Here is a 12,711-nt window from a genome sequence, read left to right as displayed (position 1 = left end):
TAATTACCTAAAGCCAATTCAATTTGTGTTGAGTACTACACGTAATAATATTGTTACAGGGATGCCGTGGATATAATAAGGTAAGATTGGGCATTCTATTTGTCAAAGAACCCACCCATTTAAGTGAGGTACTGAAAAGTAAAGGTTGTCTGAAGTGCTTTAAAAGTGATCATGAAAATAGACAGTGTCTCTCATCCTGCCTTATATGTCAACGTTTGCTATCAATGACTTCAAAAGAGAAGTGGGGTAGAATCTGAAACCCTCAAGTGGCCTGGTTACAAGGTGCACCATACTGGGGCAACAGTAAAATCACATGTCATTTAATCATTAATGTGCGGTAATTTTGCAACAATATCCTGCAATTATTATTAAAACCCCATGGAATGGGGACTTAATGCCTTGGACCCATTTTCTGGCCATAAAACAACACTGTTTCCTATTCCATGGGGTTTTTAACGCATACATTTAACACCCGCTCGGAGTCTGAGGACCTATGGGTGAGGTCTAGAGTGAAGGTGTGGAGTGCGGAGAGTAGGGAAATAAGGGAAGAAGTAGGAACTTTTTTTTGCCAAGAAAGAAAACTGGGAATGAAGCATGACTGCTGCAGCATTCAAAGCCTTGTGTGAATTTTCTGGTCGGCATGTTTCTCCTATGACCGGAAAATACAGGTGTGAAAAAACATACCCACTCTGAAACAAGTGGAGCGAAATTCCATGTAGCTGTGGCTGCCAAGTTATGCTGTAGCGGTCAAGTCATGGAAAATCGGAGCCCAAAAAATGGGGCAAAGAAAGAGATAAAAGGGAGTCTCCTCTGCCTTCAAATGAAGGGAGAGGGGTTGTCAGTGTCTGATCAGCTGTTTCGCTACATGCCTTGCCTGCATGCTTGAAGCCTTCTCTGATGGTGGAGTTCTAACATCAAGCATGTTAATTTGTGCTGTGATGTCTCAAACAAGAATAACAGATGCATTGGGGTTACCGGACACCAATGGGCAACAAACTCACACAAGCAACTGACTGTTAAGATCACAAAACAACTATAAGTAGGTTAACAATATTGGATCATTGTTTATCTCAATTAGAAACACAGCAAATGTGTGCACCCTGGACAACACCAAAAAGTGTTGGACTTCTTAAAGAGAGCAGGAAAGAGAGCAGGAAAGAGAGCAATAAAGAGAAAGAAAGAGAAAGAGAAAAAGAAAAAGAGAGAAAGAAAGAGAGAAAGAAAGTGAAAGAGAGAAAGAAAGAAGGGTAGCAAAAGAAAGAAAAAGAAAGCAAAAGAAAGAAAGAAAGCAAACGAAATAGAGAAAGAAAGAGAAAGAAAAAAGAAACCAAGAAAAAGAAGAGACAAGAAAAGTAAATAAAGCTGATGAGGAGGAGTGGAGGCAGTAGATATGGAGAACAAAAGGTGAGCATTAGGATCAAGAAGCAGTGAAATAGAGGAGCTCAATAAACAAGCGGACGGAGCAAAGTAATGAGCAGGATGCTGGGCATAGAAAGATAGTAAAGACAAAAGGCATTAACAGAGACTAAGAAATAAAGACTACCTGCATAGGAAGTTCCAACACCATGCTGACAATCCCTTCTCCACTGAAGGCAAAGTGGAAGCCCTCAGACAAGCGGATCCTGCACAGGAGACAAACAGCAGTGTTTGCTTGTGGGTTATTAACAAAACAATATAGGTTCACAGCATTACTGGGCTGCTAAACAACAATGTAAAACCACAAGCAAGAAATGGCACAAAACTCATAGCTACAACAACCCTTCCATGAAAAACCATCATCACAAAATCTCTGCAAACAATTGAAGGAATTTATGGTAATGAGGTGCTCTGTGAGGCATGTTTTGTGGAACCAGTATCTTGAAGGGGCACTGGCAGACAAAAGAGGAAGTTACTTACTGTCATTGATGCTCTTTCTGGTGGATACTCTACTTAACTGCACATTTCTTCTGAAATATTTGGTCGCGAAAAAGGATCCAGAACCTTACCTGCAATTGCTCGCATGCTCAGACATGTGACACCATTAGCCGCCAGAAGTGACAACATGGAGTTATGTAAGGAACAACCCGGGTGCCCTGGTGTCAATTTTTTAAATAATCTATTTTGCACCCTCAGGCGTGGATCAGCCGTAATAGATTGCAAACCTGACAGTGTGCAAAACCTAGCATGGGATCTTTTTAAAATACTAAATGTCTGCTCCAGAAAATGGAGGGAAGGAGGGCGGTGAATATCCACCTGAAAGTGTGCTGCTGAAGGAAAGTAATTTATTTTTCTGAAGGATACGTCTAAGCATAGAATTCTCACCTTCTGGATAGATACCAAAGCAGTACCTTCCAAAATGCATAGGATCCGAAGAGCGGACTTCACACGAGAAGGTTCTGCAGAACTGAGTAAGAAAAATGTCATTCTCTGCAAACCTGAGAATCGAGGCAGAAATTCAGATGGGAGGTATGCATGTACACCCATGTGGATGCCTGGAAGTTGCCATTGCAGTGGTGGCAATCTTGGCTCTGGCAGAAAAGACCCTGAAGATCTTTCGGCGGCTCCTTCCTGGCCAGAGCATAGCATGTTTTTATGCACAGGACGATCCATCTGGACAATGTCTCTTTTTGGACTGCTCTACCTTTTCTGGTGCGACAAAACCAATAAAAGTTAGTCATCCACCTGATAATCCTTATTGAGCGCAATTTAAAAACAAATGGCGCTTTTAGGGTCCAATCAGTGAAGCCTTTATTTCTCCTTAGAGGGAGACGGAGGACAGAAAAATGCAAGTAGAGTGATAAAATAAAGCAAAGATAACATGCACTACTTCTGCAGGGAGAGCAAATCCACTCAACAGGTTCCACTCAATCTCCACAATTGGCGGTGCAGGTTGTAGAAATCCAGAAGCAAAAGGAGAGAACATTTTCATAAAATGATAGACAGAGCAAAAGGGCAAACAAACAGATGCAGGAGGTCTGAGGATCACACTCTCCTGGTCCAATTCAAAGCTCCGGACCTTCCGCAGAATTAGAAGACACAGAGCTGGGACAGAAGTCCACTAAAGGCGAATTGAGTTTCCCAGGGAACCTTGAGCAGAAACTCCAGGCCACAGTAAGTGCAGCACTACACATTCTCAGCAGTAGCAAAAAGATTGGGTGACGATTCCTTGGACCATATCTTGATGCAGGAGCCATTTGTAGTCCATCAGACAAAGTCTGCTTGGCTTGTCTGCCCTGGTATTGACAGATATGTGAGCAGCAAGTTCAAGACACCAGCAGCAATCGTGAGGCCAAAATTCTAATTAGCTAGAGAACTGCCGATGCCGGAACCCAGGAATCAAGCCAGCGACATCAGGATTGAACATGAATGCCCCAGACTCACTATACGGGTGAAAATGCTGTGCAAGCCACTGTGGCCAGGATGGTCCTTACGAAGGAAATGTTCTGCATCACCTGCAGATGGTATTTAAGCTTGTGGATTGATAATCCCAGGAGAGCAGGGTGAGAGTTGAATGTAGGGGGTATGCAACGGACTGCAAAGAGCCAGTCATTGAGGCACACAAATACCTCTGTCCCTGACCTCCACGATGGGCTGCAAATACCACCATCAGCTTCTTAATCACCAAAACTCCAGGGGGATCGAGGCAGGTCTAAAGGACGGCCAGTAAATTGAAAGTGTTTCGACATCCCCATGAACTGTAAAAAGGGCCTGTGGGATAGCGAGATTGGCAAATGAAAGTAGGCCAAGGACACCATCCAGTTCCCCATATCCCCCTGTATCCAGGCCAGCTAGTACCTTGACATCCTGAACTTGTCTTCCTGGTGTAGAAACACACCATGCCACTCTCCGCCTTGGTAACTGTTTCTATGGTCCCTTTGGTCAGCAGTGATCGAACATCCAGGGCAAGGATGGAGGCATGATCTGTTGACATCCGAACAAAAATAGGTGGAATATGGGGAAGAGCAGATGTAAAGTGGAGAGTGTAACTGTGTTGATCACCTACAGCAACCACTGGTCTTATATGATTGCATGTCAGTTGGGAATGTAAAATACCCCAACTGGCTGTGTAGGGCTGCAAGAGGTTGAATCAAAGCATCCTGGCTATGGTAGCAGCAGGCAACGAAGAGGAAGCTCACTGGTGTCTTTGTGACTGTGGAATTTACTACAATTTCCTCTGAAGCTGTTGCACAGGGTTGCTTTTGGTGACAGGAGAGACGGAGATTCAATCAATCAATCAATTTATCATTTGTAGAGCGCACTACTTACCTGTGAGGGTCTCAAGGCGCTAAGGGGTGGGGATGCTGCGTCTGGTCGAAAAGCCAGGTCATGAGGAGTCTTCTGAAGGTCAGTAGGTCTTGGGTCTGCCGTAGGCGGATAGGGAGGGTGTTCCATGTATTGGCGGTGAGGTGGGAGAATGATCTGCCGCCTGCGGTCACTCTTCGGATGCGGGGGACAGTGGCAAGGGCGTGGTCGGCGGAGCAGAGCTGGCAGGTGGGGGTGTAGAAGCTGAGTCGGCTGCTGAGGTACACTGGTCCAGTGTTGTGGAGTGCTTTGTGTGTGTGAGAGCTTGAAGGTTATCCTCTTGTTGATGGGGAGCCAGTGAAGGTCTCTCAGGTGGGGTGTGATGTGGCTGCGGCGAGGGATGTCGAGGATCAGGCATGCGGAGGCGTTCTGGATGCGTTGGAGCCGTTTCAGGAATTTGGCTAAGGCTCCTGCGTAGAGGCTGTTTCTGTAGTCCAGTCTGCTGCTGACGAGGGCCTGGGTGACGTTCTTCTCGTTTCAGTGAGGATCCACTTGTAGATCCTGCGGAGCATGCAGAGGGTGTTGAAGCAGGAGGGAGAGACGGCGTTGACCTGCTTCATCATAGAGAGGGTGAAGTCGAGGATGACCCCTAGGTTGTGTGCGTGGTCGGTAGGCGTTGGAGCTGTTCCTGGTGCAGTCGGCCACCAGGAGTCGTCCCAGGCGAGGGGGTGGATCCGAGGATTAGGACCTCCGTCTTGTCCGAGTTCAGCTTCAGTGGGCTGTTTCTCATCCTGTTTCACTGGCTTACTAAACACACTATGCAGTAAGAGACCTCGAAAACTGCGCACACTGAGAAGTTGGAAAACAGGTATAGTAAGCTGGCTCTGTATATGGTATATCACTAAGTAGTTATACCTTGCATGGAGTCCAGAGATTCTCCCAGAAGTGTACAGGGCTCGATATAAACCCGAAGTGTTCCATTAGTGGTACTGTGGGCGAGCAGCATTAGGCCTAACACAGAGGAGTGCAAGACATTTATTTCAAACACACAGACCAATAAGGGACACATGAATCAACAAGCATTGAAAATGAAATAGGTCTCGCCTTTTATTAAGTTAAAGCCATTTGCTTTGCTATACCATTAGCAAAGCAAATGGCTTTAACTTAATCAAAGGCGAGACCTGTTGCATTTTCAATGCACTAGGTCTCGCATTTGCGACAGTTTAAGTTATTGGCATTGTAAATGATAATGCCTTTTATTTTTTGTTTTAAAAACCAACACATAAAAGGCATTGAGCCATATGTATCATGCAAATTCGCAATCGCAAAGGCCGAAATTCACAGAATTTCGGCCATTGCGAAAGCGAATTTGCTAAATGGAGTGTATGAAGATTCCTTATTTTGCATTTGCATTTAAGGAATCGCAAACTTTTAGCAAAATGCCCTTAAGGAATCGCAAATTACCACCAACTTCTAGTTGGTGGTAAGTTGCGAATTCCTTGAAAAATGCAAATTTTTGCATTTTTCAAAGTGTCATGTGACGCACATTATGTGCGCCACATATGCACCCATGAATATTTCAGGGGTGCAACAGGGTGTCCTTTGGACACCCCTGCACCCTTGAAATTATTCTCAATTTGCGATTAGCAAATTACGATTCGCAAATTGAGAATAACTTCCCATTCATTCCTATGGGCCTCCTGGTCCATAGAAATGAATGGGAAAGTATTCCTTAATTGCGATTCACAATTTGCTAATCGCAATTAAGGAATTCTAAGGAATTGCAAACAAAATGCGATTTTGTACATTTCATACCCATTTGCGATTCTCAAATAGCAATTTCTTACAAATCGCAATTTGAGAATCGCAAATGGGTATCTTGATACATATGGCCCATTGTCATTTACAATGCCAAGCGCTCAAACTGTTGCAAATGTGAGACCTATAGCATTGCAAATGCTGATTTATGTATCCCTGTAATCTAGGACTGCAAGGACACGTTAAAGTAAGCCCTCCCAGGGGAGCATGAAAAACTCATTAGGAACAGAATTCAACCATAACATCTAGAACAGCAGACCTAAAACACCTGGACCTCCGCCCACCCCTTCACCATCCATGCTGTAAACATGGAATTTAGCACTAGCTGAAACCAGAAAGTACAGTTTCGTTCTGAAATGGAACATGTCTCACAAGATTCTGACACAGTTGAAATAACAAAAAATATATATAAACATATAAAACGAGTCAACAAAGGAAGGTGTAAAAGTGACATTTTCCAGTTAACTTTGCCACTGTTAGCTGCACTTTGAAGGAAACGGTTTTTCTAATTCAATATCAACAAAAAGCATATGATATAAAAAAAAAACACAATATGTAACATGTTACAAGGCCCGTTGACAAAACTCATTATCCCGTGTCGTAAATAGAAAATGCACTGAAATGGGGGTTATGATGGAAACAAACTGTAATTCAGTAAATGATGGGCAGCGGAATCTGAACAGGTTTAGATTTGGGGATGAGTGCACAGTCCACCCGTTCCACAATGAAGACCTCTGAGAACGGCTGCAATCAAACAGTGTGCCCATGAATGATTCTACAAAGTTCTCAATGTTGGATCTCCCAGAAGAGTCAGGTACCCCTAGAATTCTGGCATTATAACGATGAGACCTGTCCTCATAGTCCTCATTTTTGGCCTTAATAAGCTTGAGCTCCTGTGCCGATTCCCTCAGGCCATGGTCCAGCTCCCGTTTAGGGTATTCCAGTTCTGAGATATGCGCCTCAGCCTGAGTAAGACTGTGGTCCTGTCTATCTGCTTGCTCTTGAATTCTGTCCAGGAGTGCTGTCAGCAAGTCAATTTTGCCATCAATAGAGCGTAAGCCTTCTCTGAGCTCCCTGAACATGGTGGTCATGTCAGTGTCATCTGGGATGTGAGAGCCAACTGTTAACGAGGTACCTTGCATTCTGGGTCAAATTGAAGCTTTGACTGTTTGCGATCAGTTTTGCCCATAACAAACAGCACCCGTCTCGTAGTGAAAGAAGAAACACTGCACCCAGGGTTACCACAGCAGGTAGGTTTATAGGCAGAGAAGGGGCACTATCAACTAGTGTCGCTGGACAGCCACAAGGAAGTAACTGGAGCGGCTGAAGAGTAGATGACGCAGCGTACAGTCGCACAGATCACTCTCCCCGCAGACTGAGCGGCAAATATGAGTAAGTGAGAGGCAGATGGCATACCATGGACCATTCAACTCCTGAGTCAGAAGAAAAGGCACTGGCTGCTCGACTGTGGTACCAGGCACCAAACGACTCCAGCTGCCAAATTGAGGACCCTAAGCAGTGCCTGCACATACAGTCCAAGGAGAGGAAATATGGGCCACGGGCCCCTACAAAAAAGTACAGTCAAACAAGAAGAGGCCTAGAGAGGCTCCGGCCGGTTCCAGCGTGATGGACAGCGCCACCGAACAGACCAAGAACCACACAGCAGCTGCCACCAGGTCCCCATGTAATAGGAATTCAGGCTGGCCAGTTGCGCAGCAGCCCTGATCTGGTCCCGCACTGTTGAGGGAACAGTGACTAGGGCGGGGCTGCAAACAGTCAGCGTCGCGAGACCGAGGCCAGCAGGATCCACATAGAAGGGGGAGGGAGGACCAGCTGCTCCACTGTGGCTTTGGACCCCAGCGGGTCACGGTCCCTAAACAGGTGTGGAGATGCAGTGTGATGGTGGGCCACGGCCTTGAGAGGCAACCGTTGATGTCAGTGTGGTGCAGATTGCAGTAGGAGCCCAAGCCGCGCCAAGGCATCGCGAGTGAGGCCAGCCCAGCATGTCGTGGAAGCAGCCACACCCCGATGCTCCCCTGAAGCATGAGCAGCAACCTGAGGTGGCCCAGGAGTCGGCTCCCGGTGACCACCGTCAGACACACGGTGTGTCAAAGCCTCCCTGCAGGTGACAACAGGCAGAAACAGGTATTGGTGGCAGCAGGAAGCCGATGCACTGGTCCACCCTAGCTCGCTTATCAAGCAGCCATTGTTTTTGCCGGCACTCTGGCCCCCCCGCGTCCTAACATTTCTAATAACAGAAGAGGGAACATTTACAATCAGGTGGGAACTAAAGGTCCCACAGTTTCTGAAAAATTTGCAGAATCTTTTAAGCAATAAAATTTGATGAAACCTAGAGACTGACCCTCCACCCCCACAATTATTTGGTAATAAAGATGTGGGCTCAAATCATTATATTCATATGCTAGATATTACATACATGGTTTAAATCACATTTGACGGTAGACCTGTATATATTTTTGTCATCTTCCCATCTGTTTCCCTTGCTTCTGCTCACCCCTGTGTCTTCTGTCCTATTGCTCACATAGTGTAGAATGGTGGGATGCACCTACCCATTAACATAGTCTAGGAGTTAGCATAAAAATTCTTCTCACTTTATTGTGTTTTTATCTAGGAACCTAAATCGATATTTCTATTTTATGCCCTTGTACGGTTATAATAAATAATATCCCTATAAAGGCATAAGAATCATATCCATATTTAGTCGTAGCCCATGCAGTCACATTAAGCAAGGCTACTTCCCTGGACTCCTAGAAAGCACAACGAGTTCTCTAAACAAACCAAACCTCCAGCAACCTGGGAAATCCCCATTGCTTTTGTTTTGATTTCGTCCTAGAACTCCTGTGAAGCACTGTAAGAACGGCCAGTTCTTAGTGACATCTTTATTGACGTCTTATGTCCAACCTTACGTCAAACCCGGCACCTTTCAGGTATAAATATACCAACGTTGCCTTAAGCAAACACACGGTGGTGGTTTTGGAGCAGAGCTGCTATCTATTTGCCCGAGAGCCCAGCTGATGCGAGAGCCCACAGACGCTGCCCCTCCCCTTTGACGCACTGAGTAGGACGCTGTCTTTTCTCCTGCCGAGAAATTCAGCTCCGGTGTTTCCAGATACCTTCGCGGGTTACTGGGATATCGAGTCCTGAGAGAGAGATACAAGACCTCCTGCTTTCTAATACCCAGGTACGGAGCTGACTAAACCCTTAAAGAGAATTCTTGAGTCAGATTCTTGGCAAAACCAACTTAACTTAAACTGCTACTTACTTACTCCTTCCCACGTATTAGGCTTAGGTCAGGTACACCGGGGTAGGTGTATTTAGAAGCACCAGTTGAGTACGTTAGTCAATGTATATATGTATGTATATATTTTATCTATTTTAAAGTATCATATGGCTCAGAAACCATATCAATGCTTTTACAGTATTATTTTATAATCCTCCTTTTACTGTACGCACTTTACTTTACTACGAGTATTGCAATCGTGGCAATTCATTTCTCTTGCATGAGAAAGAAGACTGCTCAATAAATTACACCTTTTATTGAAAATGCCCGTCTCTCTTTTCTCTGCACTCTGGTGAAACTAAGTATGCACAATTGACTGAGCGAAATAACTGTCTATTGTTTTCACACGACTCCAGAGATACACTCTTATTCTGAAGGAGCAAAGTTGTCATGTTTTATGGTTGTCAGAAGCTAATCCCTTCTTGTCTATCCAGGGAGGTTAAACTCCTCCTCGTTTATTCAAGAAAGTTTCTAGTGACCTCTGAGTCTAATATAGTCAGTAGAGACCTAGTCGACCTCAGTCCTACGTCTACACTGCTGTTTATATTATTCCAATGCGCAGAGCCTATTGTGAATATAGGAACTACACTACATGGCGCCCAACGATTGGTAAGGCAATAAATCTAACGCAAGACGTTAGAGTAACTCAGTCGTGCTTTTTCACACAGACCCTTTTTCCCGTAAATACTCCAAAAGACGTCTGGAGTGGGTAAGAGGTTAAAATCCGCCGGAACTTAGTAGGAAGAGATTCCTATGTATAGTTTTTGGTTTATTCAACGTTGAAGGATACAGTGTTCCAAAATATTGTGCACCTAATCTTTGTTTCCTTGAAACTTGATCTGCAACAAAAGACTTGGTCAGTAAAATGCCTGACGGAAACGAAGAAAGAGATGCTACAGCGTCTCAACTGTTGTTGGAAGACACAACTCTCCAACAGAATGACCCGAATGTTATACTTATTCCGGTCAACGTAAGAAGAACTATAACTATTAAACTTATAGAAAATGGACTGACATCACGAGGTGGTATAGTCATATTCGTGATAGAGGCCCATGAATATCGGCAGACAGAGGTATTCTATTCATGGATAAACTTTCCAGCAGCAAACGCTGTCACACACGACTTCCACTATTACAAAATAGAGGAACCTCCGGAAGAGTACACCCCTTTCGAGGAGGTGGAAATACAATTAAATTACCAAGAGCACCTGCTCTGGTTTAAAGGCGCCCTAAAACATAACAATCACATCACTAGGCTCGGTCCACTAGGTAGACTAGGAGCAACGTGGCCGGTTCTAGCCAGCTACACACCACATCCAGACATCGAAAAAATGTCAGACCGGGAACTTTTAGCACAGCTAAAAATACTAATTAAAATACATAAACAATTAGTCCAATATGTAATGCGGACTTCAACAGTCCAACCAGCTATTAACATTCCACAGCTGACCCCTCATCCGGGGAACACAAACAAAATTACACCACAGAACATACAATCATGTCTGGGTAAAGTACCCGCAAAACGGGAACAAATTCCATTCTGGTTAGCACAAAAAAATCACTCAAATAGAGGCAGTATTACCGGATACTACACCTACTGAGAAACACAGAATTCTGACTATCTGTCTTCCAATGGGTTTCGCACCACACGTGGAAGACGTGGACACTTGGGGCACATTCTTTGCTTCCATTTACACAAAAACACATGGTGTTCCGTCCATGACGGTTATACCAGATGTGCTAAGACAGATTCAAAATGAATACGGTCCAGAACCTGCTTTAACTCTGGGTATGAAATTACTGAAAGACTTCAAGCAGGTCTCGGCTATATTATTAGCCAACATAAAAGGAGAAGCAGCATCTGTGGCGATCCGCCAGAAATTGAAATAAACAGATATAGCAGAACAACCATTTGAACTTGCCAGAATCATAGAAAAATCCTATGAAGAACTAGGAAGAGATACTTTGGGTGGGAAACCAGTAAAACCCCAACTAACTGAAAATCCTGAAAAAACTTATATTAAAAATAATTTAAACACTCCAAAAAAGAGCTGGGCTGGAAATGAACAATCCACTCCCAAAGAAAAAAGATTCCAGTCCAGAGGAAGGTCTCCTCGGCGGAGAGAAAGATCTCCAGACCAAGGAGGCAAGTCTCCCCAGAGGGAGCCCTCTGAGAAAAGATACAACCTTAGAAATAGGGATAATCTGAAAAAACCTGAGAGATATCAAGATATTGATACACGTCCCTCTCGATCTTTTCAGACTTCCTCGCAGAAATCGGAAAGAAGAGGACGGTCAGAACACAGGGAAGAGCACGTCAAGTCCAAAGACAAGGAACCTGCTCAAAGTAAAAAATTACAATTTCCAAGAAAGAAGGTAGCCAGTATTAAAATAATTAAACATGCCGAGGATACTGAGGACACAACTGAAAAACGGAGAGTGAACCCAGACAATGCTAGACAGCGCAGCAGAAGTGACAATAGCTCGCAAGATCCTGATGAATCTTCTGGAGACAGTGGACACGAATGAATACATTCAGGTGAAAACTGCAGATACCAGGGTTAGCAAACCTCATAAAATATACGAGATAACTTTACATATAGAGGGAGATAAGTCCAGGAAAGTAAGAGGTCTCTTTTGGGATAATCTTTCGAAAGGCTATGACATCCTTTTAGCCGAGAAAGACTGGCCACCAGAGTTTGTCAGGGAGTGCCCTCATGGCGAAGAAATTATTATGCCTGCCTTCTCAAATCATATTTCAATTCATAAAAAATATACATATGCAAGAAAATGGGCAGTAGCCCAAGCTCCTGCATTATACAAAAATCATGTAGGATGGGATGAGGACTCTCCTCCTCACAAAATCCAGTTAAAATGTCAACCAACTGCACAAAGGCAGTACCCAATTAAACAAGAAGCTAAAAAGCAAGTCAAGGAGATCTTAGATCAACTTGAATACCAAGGGGTGATTGAAACATGCACCTCACAAATGAACAATCCTTTGTTTCCTGTCTCCAAACCAGACGATTCATATCGTCTAGTATTGGACTACAGACACCTTAACTCATGTTGCAAAACATTTGCAGTACAAAACTCACACAGTGCAGCACTAATGAATAACATTGTGCGCAAAAAATAAAAAACGACATTAGACATCTCTAATGGATTCTTTTGTCAAAACATTGCACCTGAAAGCAGGTATTTGATCGCTTTCTCAATAATGGGGTCGCAGAAAAATTTAAGTCGACTCCCACAGGGATTCAAGAAAAGCCCAGGATTATTCTCAGCAAGGGTAACAGAGTTACTACAAATATATGATGATGAGGCATTATCTTATGTCGATGACATCTATCTAACAGACGATGACTTGGA

General features: G+C 44.1%; 1 protein-coding gene across 7 annotated transcripts in view; it reads right to left on the bottom strand.

The window, feature by feature from the left end:
* Window positions 1-12,711, bottom strand: part of SZT2 (SZT2 subunit of KICSTOR complex) — an 804,663-nt gene that overhangs the window by 614,643 nt on the left and 177,309 nt on the right. For all 7 annotated transcript variants that reach the window (XM_078659317.1, XM_078659363.1, XM_078659315.1 and 4 more), the window contains exon 17: window positions 1,544-1,622. In XM_078659317.1, coding sequence (XP_078515443.1) covers window positions 1,544-1,622 — 79 coding nt within the window. The remainder of the gene's footprint in view (window positions 1-1,543; window positions 1,623-12,711) is intronic.

This window comes from Lissotriton helveticus, chromosome 1_1 (genome assembly GCF_964261635.1).
Source record: "Lissotriton helveticus chromosome 1_1, aLisHel1.1, whole genome shotgun sequence".
Classification (NCBI taxonomy): domain Eukaryota; kingdom Metazoa; phylum Chordata; class Amphibia; order Caudata; family Salamandridae; genus Lissotriton; species Lissotriton helveticus.
This window is presented reverse-complemented; position numbering and strand designations above follow the sequence as displayed.